This window comes from Leiobunum rupestre, chromosome 5 (genome assembly GCF_980474605.1).
Source record: "Leiobunum rupestre chromosome 5, qqLeiRupe1.1.hap1, whole genome shotgun sequence".
Classification (NCBI taxonomy): domain Eukaryota; kingdom Metazoa; phylum Arthropoda; class Arachnida; order Opiliones; family Sclerosomatidae; genus Leiobunum; species Leiobunum rupestre.
This window is the reverse complement of record NC_143388.1, coordinates 31275146-31287954: the sequence shown is the minus strand read 5'-3', so window position 1 is coordinate 31287954 and position 12809 is coordinate 31275146. Positions and strand designations below refer to the sequence as shown.

The 12809-nt window shown below is 38.8% G+C and overlaps 3 protein-coding genes across 4 annotated transcripts; 1 reads left to right on the top strand and 2 right to left on the bottom strand.

Annotated features, from left to right (window-relative positions):
* The first annotated feature begins 99 nt into the window (after positions 1 to 99).
* Positions 100 to 954, top strand: LOC149944134 (uncharacterized). The gene is made up of 3 exons (XM_090176013.1): positions 100 to 255; positions 353 to 496; positions 550 to 954. The coding sequence occupies exons 1-3, from the start codon at positions 187 to 189 to the stop codon at positions 943 to 945; spliced, it is 609 nt and encodes a 202-aa protein (XP_090032139.1). The 5' UTR covers positions 100 to 186; the 3' UTR covers positions 946 to 954.
* Positions 955 to 956: 2 nt separating this feature from the next.
* LOC149944133 (cytochrome c oxidase assembly protein COX19-like) lies at positions 957 to 1885 on the bottom strand. Of its 2 annotated transcripts, XM_090176015.1 has the most exons (3): positions 1722 to 1885; positions 1551 to 1662; positions 1277 to 1477 (listed from the first exon to the last, which is right to left on the bottom strand). In XM_090176015.1, exons 1-3 carry the CDS (start codon positions 1798 to 1800, stop codon positions 1423 to 1425), a joined length of 246 nt encoding a protein of 81 aa, XP_090032141.1. In that variant the 5' UTR covers positions 1801 to 1885; the 3' UTR covers positions 1277 to 1422. The 2 variants fall into 2 exon arrangements, with proteins under 2 accessions (XP_090032140.1, XP_090032141.1); XM_090176014.1 differs by lacking the exon at positions 1722 to 1885 and having other exon boundaries at positions 957 to 1477; positions 1551 to 1659.
* A 3275-nt stretch (positions 1886 to 5160) lies between these two features.
* LOC149944132 (uncharacterized) lies at positions 5161 to 5935 on the bottom strand. Its single transcript, XM_090176292.1, has 2 exons — positions 5528 to 5935; positions 5161 to 5478 (listed from the first exon to the last, which is right to left on the bottom strand). Exons 1-2 carry the CDS (start codon positions 5933 to 5935, stop codon positions 5161 to 5163), a joined length of 726 nt encoding a protein of 241 aa, XP_090032418.1.
* Positions 5936 to 12809: the final 6874 nt, after the last annotated feature.

Sequence of the window (12809 nt, the reverse complement as noted above, 5' to 3'; positions counted from 1 at the left end):
TTTGATTGGTTCCTCTGAAAGCATCTGCCAAGCGCTACAGGCGCCATCTAATGATACAATTCTAAATAGACCGAAATTATTGGCAACATGTTTGGAAGGTTATGCAATCTTAATATTTTTAACATTTTACCATTATTTAAATTACCTTGTGTTGCAAAATTTTCAACGAATGATGAATTCCACAAAATGATGATGAAAATTAAATCTTCAGTATCTACAACTGATACTTCCTCATTAAAAGTATCCCAATTAGAGGTGAAAATAAAAATTGACTTGCATTTCAGTTCTTTTTATCACAGTCTATAGTAATATAGTCTATAATCCTATGAAATAAATTATTTTTAATTCGCAGAATATTGAAACTATTTCATCATTGGATATTTTCCTTCCATTTTTAATACACGTTCAAATTACAAAAGAAGGGGATGTTAGGAAGTGGGAAAAAGTGGAATTATCTCATTACAAACAATCAAAATTATCTGACAATTATCAAACAGTAAGAAATTTGTGCCAGGTATTCAGACAATAAAATTATAAGATTTTTTATAGGTTCAAAACATCCTTGAAATACTACCTGAATCAAATTTATACACATTTGAAGAAAACTTAATCAAGCCTAAGCATATGAAACTAGTTCCACCGTTTGTAACGCAATCAAAGGTTCTAGCTATGTTTTACGCGTTGCTTAGTCAAAACAAAAATAAAAAAATCGTGATCCTTAAAAGTAATTCCATTGGAATGTTTTTTAAATTATCCATAGGGAAAGAACAAGTTTCAAATAAGGCATTAATAACTAGTATTTTGAAAGGAGACAATGAAAATATACAGGTGACGGTTGAAGAAAAGGAGTTGGTAAATTATTTACAATCTAACTCAGCTGACAAAGAATTATTAGGAAATGTTTTATTGCGGGCTATAATTGTAAATAAAATAGTTAAAAACTAATTATATTTACTCTAGTTTTTTGCTCTCAATCTTTTCATGAATGTTAACTCTGCTCCATTACGAATACCGTATTCCTTCAGTTTGCAGTGATCCGGGGTCAATTTTTGGCCCTCAAAATACAGCCAATATTTTTTCCAAACATATTTCCAACTAACTAATTGTCTAATTCCTTCTCTTTTCTGTTTCATTGTAAAATTATATCGTATCCCTTTTTTTAAATCTAAAACAGTTGCATCCTGATCCACAACAACTGCATAATTATCATTATCAGCTCGCCATATGGTTACGCTCATTGCACGGCCATGTTCTAAAGCTAACAAAGAGTTTAATTCTTCCAATGTAGCACTCGTAGGTAAAGATTTCAATAAGGGATCTCCATCGATTAAAAAATTTAGATTATTCTCAGCAACAGTTATTATGTCCTTGTGAGATAAGGTGCTAATATCAGATGCTACATTTTCTGCAGTCATTTTCAAATTATTCTTTTTGGTCAAATCCTAGCTTAGACCACTCTTCCTTGCTCATCAATTGCCTGAAAAAAAGTGATTAACTGATAATGAATAGAAATATAATGATAAATTGTTACACAATATGCTGTAACTCACTTATCCATGCGACACTGAAGGTAATCTTTCGATAAGTCTCGGCATATGTTGTTGTCATTGTTATTTTCATTAAGGCACAATAAATATTTCAACATAAACTTTTTACATTCTCCTGTCAAAACAAACAATTAACATTTAACAGGCTATATTATATTCGCCACTGGTTCTTACCATCATGATCTAATGGAAAACTTCCTTTATCTGGTGGCTTTGGCGTAAAAACCTTTTGACCAAAGCTCATAGACGACATAAATATTGCGTATAATTTTGGATTTTCTCATAAAAACCTATAGTAACTAAGGAAAGTAAATTTAAGCCTTTGTTGGTCTTTAGGTATGTAGTCTGCTAGTTTTAAGCGTGCGCAGTGCAAAGATGGGGTACGTTCAGTAACTAGTCAACGGTGTCAGAGAGTACGTACAACGTTCAGCTGCTTTAAAAAATCCATCGAAGTGCATCGGAAATTAAAAAAGTTACTGCACGAGTTTTTGTATTTCCGGTTTTGACGTCACGATGCCCATCGATGTTTTTGTTGTTTTTCCCAAGCACGCGGTCGCGAAGCACGTGAAGAATATGGCTTCAGCAATGGAAATGAATAATGTTAATTTTGTTTCGGTGACTTTAACTCGCGAAAATAGAAGCAAAGATAATTTAAACTCGTACCCTAGATTCGAATACTGAGAGCTTTCCCATTGATGGTTTTGTTACGAAGCGTTTACCCTTTTCCGGCACGTGACCTCAGAAAAATCGGGCTCCATCGGTTGTGGCACGGCCAACTTCGATCATGCGCTGCCGCGCTATATAGCGCGTGATCGAAGTTGGCCGTGGTTGCGGTAAGGCGCAAACCCATAGAAATCTCATAGGTAACTAGAATGCTGCCGCCTACGGCCGAGCTTGACGCCAGTTCGCCTTGAACCTTCAGCCAATGAGAGGCCGTAGAGTGGTTCCGCCAAGGAGGATAATAATCCTCCTTGGATCCGCTACTATAGCGGGAGATAGGTGACGTCATTCTCTCTGGTGACATTAAATTCTTGGCAGAACCACTCTTTGAGCTCTGATTGGCTGAGATCTGGCTATCGTCTGCCACGGCGTTTGGCCCATTTGCCAGTTACACGGCAGCATTCTAGTTACCTATGAGATTTCTATGCGCAAACCATGGAGCGAATTTTTTCTGAGTTCCGGCGGGAAGTGGGTAAACGCTATCGGCAACGCGCGAGAGAGTGATTTCGAATCTAGGGTACGAGTTTAAATTATCTTTGATAGAAGCTACACTTTTGAAGCACCTATAGAAGATTACCAGAAATTGATTAATTTAAAAATTTAAACAAATTTAATTTATTGAAAGCCGCGTATAGATGTCACTACTATTCGTAATGCCTATCGATGGCATCGATGAGGGGGAAAAAGGGTACCGTAACGTTTGACGCCACGATGCTCATCGGTGAAATTAATCGAGACAAAAATTCCGTAGAACTAGAACGATGCACATCGGAAAAATCGCAATCGGTTTTTTTCGCATCGGTTTTTAAAATTTTACAGAAACTGAACGTAGCCAGAGTTGAACGGTTGAATGATGTTGAACGACTTTTTTTACTCCAGTATTGACGTCACGATTCTCAACGGCTGCTCAACAAATAGGCGATTCAATAAAACACCTTCAAGCAATTCGCGAAGAAGTAAGTTCACGAGTTCTTGAGTTCGGTTTTTGCTCAACAAAGGGTTAAAAATCCATCACGTTGAGAAAGGAAAGCATTACTCGTACAGGTCCATGTATGAGGAAAGCGCCTTCCGGAATAGGCCCTTCAATAAAACATCTTCAAGGAAATCGCCAAGAAGTAAGGTTTCCAAGAGCCAGGACCTGCAAGTTACGGTTTACATAGTGCTTGTTGAAATAATGGAAACTTTTAACCAGGTAGTTTATTTTTGACATTAAGGCTTAGAAAAAACATGACGTTCTGTTTACAGCTGAAAAGTTTCCATTATTCGCGAGATTGTGCAACCTAAACTTACCAACTAGTTTAACTTTTATCTTTACTCCCTTTTTTTACGTTTTCCCCATTTTATTATTATTTATACTCTAGTCTGTGCTTTCTGTTTTACTCTAGTCTCGAATGACCCTTTTAACTCGTCATATACCCTTTTTATTTCTATTCTGTAAGTTTTTGTTGTTCAAATTAATACCCTGTAACTATACGTCCATGTGATACACTGTACGGCCACATATAAGCTTACGCTAGCTTAGTGACCAATTTCTTTACTAAATAAATAAATTATATTTCAACAAGCACCAACTAAACAGTAACTTACAGGTCCTGGTTCTCTTGGTAATTTCCTTGAAGATGTTTTATTGAAGCATCTATACAACATCGCAGTGAAGCGTTGAAACATGAAAAAGCGTAAAGCTTGATTATTATTTAGGTTTTGTTGTCTGTCAAAGCCATAGAAATCTTATAAGTAGGAGTATAAGATTTCTATGGTCAAACTCAGTCAAAGCGTCTTATCAATAAAAATGTCGGCACAAGATAAAATTTAGACGTCACGATTCTCAACGCTGGAGCATCCCGTTCAAAAACTGATGACGTCACGATTTTCAACGCTGTTTATTTATTTGCAATAAAAAAACCACGAAGCTAGGCTAGCTTATATGTAGCGGTAAGTACATTTATACAATACAGTAGGTATATACTAAATAGTATTAATAAAAGGGAGAAAAGGAAAGAATAAATATAAAAAAAAAACAAAAAAATAACAATAGATATATTACAGGGAACTATTTTCGTATGTTAAAAGATGTTCACGCATACAAATTTTGAATCCGCGATGCGTAGTGCAGGCAAAGGCCTCTTTTGGCAGAGAGTTCCAATGATTTAAATAGTTCGAACAGCGAAATGCCATTGACCGGTGGTAGTGAGGACCCGAGGTTTTGTTCTGCGCAAGGGGTCGAGTTTAAAAAGGGCAGAGAAATTGCACGCAGAGGTACCTGTCCACATGCTCCACAATTGGGTTAAGTCGCTTAGGGTATGCCGAAGAAGCGGGTTGTCCAGGTTGAGGCGTTTGTCTCTAGATTCAGGGGACAATTTTGTGTACCGGTTGTGGGCTTTAGTCAGTCTGTCTTGGTCACCAGACGAGGGCACCACACTTCAGAGGCGTAATCAATTTGAGGTAAAATCAACGAGGTGTATAGGGTTCGTATTAACCTGGGATTCCTAAAGAAGAATGCTCGCCGAGTAAGGCCCGTGATGGAGTTTATGCGATTGGCCACTTTGGTAGTATGGTGGTTGAACGTGAGATATTTGTCTATCCAGACTCCTAAGTCTCTAACAGGAGAATCACACTTCGAAAGTACAGCGCCATCCATGGAGTAGGTTAAACAAGGGTTTTTACGACCTAGATGATGTACTCCACACTTTGAAATATTAAATTTAGTCTTATGGTCGGAAGCCCACTGCGACACTGCGTCCAGATCGCCGCGGAGGTGAAGTTAGTTCAGGATAGTGTGAACAGGGTGGGCCAATTTAGAATAATCTGCAAAAAGGTGTATGCTGGCATTTTTCACAGCGCTTGGCAAGGAGTTAATGAATATCGAGAAGAGCAGTGGTCCAAGCACACAGCCCTAAGGAACACCAGCTAGAGGAGTTAGTGGAAGAGACGCACTGCATTGCAGTCCCATAGAATGCTGTCTGGCAGTGATAAAGTCAGAAAGCCAGGAGAGAGCTAGGCCACCGATACCAGCAGATTTAAGAGTTTCGATCAACTCGGGATGTGGAATAGTGTCGAATGCCATGGCAAAATCCAGGTAAATGACATCAACAGGTTTGTCTTCATCAAGCCAGGTAGTCCACTCGTTTATGGCAGTAAGGAGATTAGTTGTACAGGAATTAATGTTTGGATCGAAATCCGTGCTGAGATGGGTGTAAGAAATGCGTTTCCACTAGATGGGAACGGGTTTGCTCATCTGCTAAACGTTCACTAATTCTTGCAACATGACAGGTGTTGGCGATTGGTCGATAGTGTGATGGGTCGTTTCGTGCTCCAGCCTTATGGATTGTTGTAATGTTAGCACATTTCCATTGTGTTGGTACTTTGCCAGTGGCAAGACTCTTGCTGATAATTAAAAATAGAGGGAGGGCGAGAGTAGTTGCTAAACTCTTTAAGAGGACTGGGTGTAGACCGTCAGGACCAGCGGCTTGGAAAGAATTTAGCACTAGGAGCTGTTTCAGAATATCTGATTCGGTAAAATGTGTTAAACCAGGGTCCGGTGGAATATGGACATTAGGACTAACATCACCGCATTGGGGAAAACAAGGTATCGGAGAGGAGACCACGTTAAAGTGTTGATTTAAGGTAGTGGCCATTGAAGTAGGATTATCGCTTATTATACCATCCATGTCTATTATTTCTGCAATTATGAATTTAGTGGTGCGCAATTTATTTACGTGGCCAAAGAAATGCTTAGGGTTGGTCGCAATCAGCTTCGTAAGATCATGTTCGCATTTTCTTTTAAAGTTCCTAGAAGCACTTATTTAGTGGTAGCATTACGGGCCTTTTTATAGGCCGTATAAGCGTCGTCAATTACAAATTGCGAGTGGTTTCGGGATTTGGCACGCTGTAATTTTGTACTGTCAAGAGCGCTCAAATCTGGGCGAGAAATAGACTGGATGAAATATGCGTGAGCGCCGGTAAGGGATAAAACGGTCGATTCCAGTATTCAGAATAGTCACAAATGTGGTCCAACTGTCCTCAATATCCAGGTCCCGGTGTATTGTGGTCCAATTAAATTGTGATAGATGTTCTTCAAAGGCTTCGTAGTTACCATTAAAAAAGGCTTTGCATTGGCGTGTAGGTTGCTGGTGGTTGTTTGGGCATGAAAGACGAAACAGGATAACATTATGGTCGCTTTTCCCAAATGGAGGGAGTTGTTGAACGTCATAGACCATGTGCTCGTCGATTGTAAATATCAAATCTAAGACACTAGGACTCTGGAATAAATGGCCCATTCGTGTGAAGTCATGGACTGATTAAAATAAGTGCTGCGAAGATATGGTTTCAAGGAAGGATTTCGTGGATGCATCCGCTGAAGGGAGTAGTTGCACAGTCGGCCAGGAGCAGGTTATGATCACGGTGGTACGTAGAAGAGCTGGTGCTTTGAGTTGGGACAAAAGTTTTGGCTGATGGGTTTAGAGGAGCAGTGAGAGTTGAGTGATATGCAGAACTTCAGAAGAGGTAGCACATTGAAGCAGAACACAAGACTTAGCCGTTAAATTTAGTGAACATGTATGGTTATAGTTGAATGCACAGTATTTACAATATGTACAGTATTTACAATGGGCCCAGGAGCATATACCTGGGATAAATTGGATAATATCAGTTTTTTGGACTGGTATATAGAACCAGATGGTTGCTCAATAAAGGGCTTCAGGGCTGGGCAGTAGCGGCGCTAAGGTTTTTTCACAGGTGGGCTAAGACTTTTGTGGCCCTTACAACTTTAGTGACCCCTTATAGTTTTGGGGCTTGCCCTTCCAAATGTCTTTTATAACGTATACATCTTTAAAAATTTAACTCGAAGTATAAATTGCCCTCTTCTCTTTTTTTTACTAAACTCGTCAAGAACCAACCTAGGATTCTTTATTGTCTCTCAACCTATTAGCATATGTAACATAATTACTCATAAGTATGCCACTGTACCTTTATTCCATTCAAAAATCTTCACTAACGGTTTGTTTCACCATAAACCAGTAAAAAGGTGGACTACGTTAGATTTTAACCTTTTTATTCATCCTAGTAATTTTGGGAGTCACACTATTGGCTACTAACATATTTATTTAAGCCAATGGAAAACCTCTAAATTGAAAAGGAAATTTTGCCTCGGAATTTTAGTCAGCCCAATGTAGCTTTATTGAAATTTATAAACTCGCTCGGTTTGTGCGGATGAAGTTAAATTATGAGTAATTTATAAAAATAAAAGGTTGGGGAAAATGACCAATAAGTGATCGCTTTCCGAAAATGGAACAAGTCGTCGAAGCGGGATATTCCACCAGCGTTATTAAAACCCATATCAAGCCTAGAAGAGTTAGGCGTAGGATCAAAAGAATCTGCAAAGTCTCTAACCTTATAGATGCGCCAGCTAGTGGCATACTTATGAGTAATTATGTTACATATGCTATTAGATAAATCTCTATTTATAGAGAGCAAGGCTAAATTTGTTAATCGATTTTCAGACATAGTTGTTCTTAAAATGATTCGAGTCTATTAAGTGTACTAAAACTTCGCCCCGAAATAGTGTATATCTACTAATAGTTAATTAGCCTTGAAAAAGGCTGTTGAAATAATTTAAAAAATAAAATATTATTAACTAGTTTATACATTAAACAAGCGCATTAAGGCTTCTTTAAACCTCGAGGTAGAAGTCCGCCCTTGCTAAAATAATATAACAAAAAAGACTAAACAACAACTTATCAGTGGCGACGCCAGAAACATTTGGTGGGTAAGCGGAAGTTTAGAAATGGGCCCCTTACAAGGGGGATTCAATAGTCTACCCCCATTATTAAAAATTTAAAAGCCATTAATTTTAAAACAAATTCTTAAAATATTTGAAGTTATTAAAATGTATGGCCTTCATTTGTTTTTAGCCAAATTTAATACATAAATGTCAACCTTCTACAATGCGTTTTTGCTAATTCTTCTACAACGGTAATGGGATTTTCTTTTAAAATGTTACAGAATTCTCTATTTATTAACAGTACCATAAGTTAATGATACCTCTAAGTACACAAATGGCTATGCTGCCTATGGCGGAAATGCTTCTCCAAATCGACCTATGTATCTCCGTACTGCGTATCAAAGTAGCCTTAACATACACTTGGAACTGCCGAAGCTTACGTTTCTTTAATCCTGTTTGGTGCAAGGCTAGCTTGAACTTCCCCAAAAGAGGTAAATTTCGATATTCCCTTAGAAAATTCGTTCCCCCCGCAGAGGCAGAAAAACGTTTTTTTTTGCTATTGGTTTATTTCTCTCATGTGACTGAAATTATAACGAATGAACTCTCTCCCTCTCCCCCTCCACACCGCTAAGGCACCCCCACTAAGGTACGACTAGTAAAAGTAGCCCCTCCCAATATAGTTTCATTCTCGACCGCACAGCGGCGCTGGGTCAGAGATATTTTTCAAATCTTTCATTTTTGCGGGAATCGGAGGGACAAGATTTGACATCACATTTTCTGGACAAAGATTCCTCCTTGAAAGGGCTTATTTGTGTACTTAGAGGTATCATTAACTTATGACAGTATTGCTAGGTTTCATAATCTATTTTCCGTCATTGTCGTTCGGGTGTAAAATTTAATTTGATTTAGTGCACTAAAAGTTCGTTCGCAAGAAGCGCTCGATACCGGACTGCGTAGCACTATATCGAAGTATCTCAGAAGACATAGAAATTGCTCTTTTGTTTCAAGCAAATATTTGTAGCAATCCTCAAGAGAAGAAAATGCGTGTTTCTTTACAAGATTTTTAGCCAAAATAAGTTGCGATTTTAAAGAAGTCATATGAAATTAAATTCTTTGGGAAACCTTGCAAAATGAAGTTACGTCTTCAACGTTTAAAAAATTTGCATTTTGAGTTTCAGATGCCGATAGTATCTTATATTAACTTGCCTTATTTGTCAACCTTCTTCTTAGCTCAGAGTGAAATTTATTCAAAACTTCGTAAAAATTATTTTAAATTTTTCCGTTATTGTTAAAGCATCTTCTGACCTTCTACCTAAAGTGCTGTACACTATACCACTGCCTCCGTTATAATAACGGAGGCAGTGACTATACTATCTTGTAGTTTCTTACTACTAGCTCTCTTTCTCTTTAGAGGACGCGTTGTCATACTGTGCGGATCTGAGATATTTTTTCCAGCCAAAGTTGAAGCTACTTTCCAAATTTCTAAAAAACAAATTTACCATATATCATGTTAATTTTCCCATGAGAGTGGCTTCGCACATGTCTACAGCTCGCGAATAAACGAAGTTAGGATTTTGAAGACACTGAGATAAAACGTTTATTCTCTCAAGAACTTCGTCTAAAATTATTAGCAATAACAAATTGTAAATTCTTTAGCTGACGTCAGCAAAAGCAATATACTTTGTGCAATTTTATTGAGTATTCTAACATATCATACTTAAACCAAAAAGTACTGAAACTTATATTTCAACGTTTATGGGTACGCTGAAAAAACGGACCGAACAGGGAAACAATCCTTGTCTACGCTTATGTCCAAGAGCTCTTTTGTCCTGGTAGTTGATGTCGTCATATTGGGTTTATCCATAGTTTGAGTGACACTGCCGCACTTTCTACTACTTGCAATTGAGATTCGGCGGTGGAACCGGCGGATTGCCCAACGGTAGACGAATGTTTTTCCGATGACGCAGAATGGCATAAGAAACGTTTATTTATTTATTTATTAACAGAAAAATATCTACCAAGCCAGCAAGGCTTTTGTGTAGATTTCAAATACATATGCGTGAAACAGATACAGTAGGATAAACTATACAGAAGGTGAGATCATAACGCGCGGTTAAAATGCTCATTTAAAAGTGCACGGAATTTAGGGAGGGAGGGCTCGGATACAATAGATTGGGGAAGGGCATTCCAGTCATTGATTACAGAATTAGAGAATGAGTTTAAACGAACAGTTGTGCTTGCCCTGGGTTTTGATAATTTAGTACGAGAACCCTCATTTTAAACAAAAAAATCAGAAAAGTTGTGCACGAGACTTTTATGGAAAAAATTGTGTAAAAGGCATAAGTTAGTTATTTTGTGGCGAATAATGACAGGGATTTTAAGCGCGACGGGGCCGGTAGCTTATCAATTTTAGTAGCTAATTGGTAAAACGGTTTAATGCCAATTGGTCAGAAGCTAAATGAGGGGTCCAAATTGGGGAATAAAAATCGAAAATCGGGAGAACTAGGGCATTATACAAAGTTTTAATTAATTTTGGGGAACGGAAATTTAGATTACGGCGGACACATCCCGCAATTGAACGGACACGCTTAGTGACTTTATTGTAGTATCTGGAGAATTTCAGGGCGGGGTCCACAATAATACCGAGGTCACGCTCCGAAAGGGTGGTCTTAAGGGGGTTGCCAGTGATGGAGTAGATAAAAATAGGGTTCTTGAGACCTAAGTGAAGAACCGCGCACTTAGCGTCGTTAAAAGAAAGGCCATGATCACCAGCCCAAACCACAACAGCGTCCAAATCCGCCTGAAGCTCCCGGAAATTGGCTTGAGAACCAATCTTATGAAAGAGCTTAGAATCATCCGCAAACAACAGAACAACCGCGACAAGAACAGACTCAGGCATAGAGTTGATGAGAACATTGAAAAGGAGCGGCCCCAGGACAGAGCCCTGAGGCACACCCCTGTCCACATCAGCCCAGCCAGACTGCTGCCCGCCGACGACCACCCGCTGCTTACGCCCACATAAGTAGCTCTCGAGCCACGCCAGAGCATCTGATTCTCAACACGTGTCTGATTTTTCTTAAATATTTCACGTTTTTGGGCGCCCAATGCATATTTTTTCTTAATTTCCCCATTCATTTTTCTTTTAAAATATAGTTAATGGAATTTTACGTTTCAAAAACAGCACTAAAAAGAGCGTATTTCAAATGTCAACTATAAAGTTTTCTTTCTGGACATTGAGTGAATTGGTGATTTCTTTTTACCAACCAGATCGGGGTTTTCTCAGTAATTTTCCACTCAACGATAAGCATACTTCGACATAACTTGCAATACGGAGTTGCTCAGAACCCCCTATTAATAAATTGACGGTCAGCTCACTCTCCCCACCTGTAAGCGTCGGTGTCGAAGGATTAAACTGGGTACTGCAGACTCTGTCAAAATTGACAGCAGAGACAATGCCCTCTGAATTCGAGAAGCTGGGAGAAAACGACGTTTGCTAACGGCATGAGGGAAGAAAAAAAGATATTCAGATCCGCTAGCGAAATTGTGATGTCGGTAAAGGGCTAAAACTAAATAATTTTTATAAAATATTCATTTTTTAAATTAGGCCCTTCTTGACAAAATTGGGCCCCCTTGAAATTTCAAGTAAGCGACCGCTTACCTCGATTACGCCTGGCGGCGCCACTGCAACTTATAACTCGAGAAAAACTTGCAAAAGAAAACTACCTCGTTCTGGAGCTCAAAACGAAATGGAAACTGTTAAAAAAATAAGCAGCTTAGCGAGAACCAAAGACTATATAACTTCGCAAAAGTGGTGAAATCGAAAAGACCCAAAATTTTCCAGGAAGCGAGAAGAGCAAGGTCGTTTTATTGTTGCGGCTCTCATCGCGTTTACTGAACCCCCTACTGACCTTGTATCCGTCCTGGAGGGGACACATGAATGACCGGGGTATTTCCCTAAATTCCCTTCAGCCCTTTTCTTTTCTTTCCATTGTCCATTTAACTTTCTCTCTGCTCCCTTTTTCTATCTGTTTATGGTCTTCTATCATAAATTGAAATATGTGTCCTCTTAATCATAAATATGTGGCCCTTTTAATAAAAATATGTGGCCCTTTTAATAAAAATATGTGGCCCTTTTAATAAAAATATGTGGCCCCTCTCAGAAATGCAGGGGGGCTAAAGCTCACTTCAGCCCACGCGGCATCACTTTCCCATTACAAATGGAGAGGTATTTTTCGCCTTCAGCTAGTCGCTTCTTCTTATTTGATTTATTTTTCCTTTAACGTTGATTTGACCTAGGAGCAACAAACACAGCACCCCACACAAGGAGAACGCAACAGGTCAAAAGTCGTGGATTTTCTTGTGTACAGTTTTCATTGGCTAGACGCTTTAGCGCCTGCTGCCGACGGAAGGGAGAAATTCAGAAATTGCCTTTTCGCCCGCCCGTAAAATGTTCAGCGTAAAGGCTCGTCCAATGAAATTCGTACACAGCACTGCGTTAGCGTGTTTAAAGGGAATAGAACCTCCAACTCGTTCTTTATGGAAGACCCCATCAATTTCCTTTATTCCGTTCACAATCAGCGGTTATCAGCGCCGCAGTTGTGAAAAGCCATGGGAGGCAACGGAAAATATTCGAACCCTCGGAGGGCGACAGAAATAACAGAGGTTATATTCCCTTTACAGGCTAGCTGCGTTCTTGTGTTTGTTGCTTTATATATGGTCCATGACTGAACATACCATATCTTTCAGTCCAATTTATAACGTATAGAATGTATGGCTTTTGATTTCAGGTTACAATATGACTTAAATTATTTATCATTTCTAAC

Coding starts and splice junctions, on each gene's coding strand:
- LOC149944133 (XM_090176014.1), bottom strand. CDS start 1,415: ATGACTGCAGAAAATGTAGCATCTGATATTAGCACCTTATCTCACAAG.
- LOC149944132 (XM_090176292.1), bottom strand. CDS start 5,935: ATGGATGGTATAATAAGCGATAATCCTACTTCAATGGCCACTACCTTA. Junction 5,479..5,527: donor TCGCCAACACCTGTCATGTT/GCAAGAATTAGT, acceptor GTTCCCATCTAG/TGGAAACGCATTTCTTACAC.
- LOC149944134 (XM_090176013.1), top strand. CDS start 187: ATGATGATGAAAATTAAATCTTCAGTATCTACAACTGATACTTCCTCA. Junction 256..352: donor TAAAAGTATCCCAATTAGAG/GTGAAAATAAAA, acceptor TTTAATTCGCAG/AATATTGAAACTATTTCATC. Junction 497..549: donor TATCTGACAATTATCAAACA/GTAAGAAATTTG, acceptor GATTTTTTATAG/GTTCAAAACATCCTTGAAAT.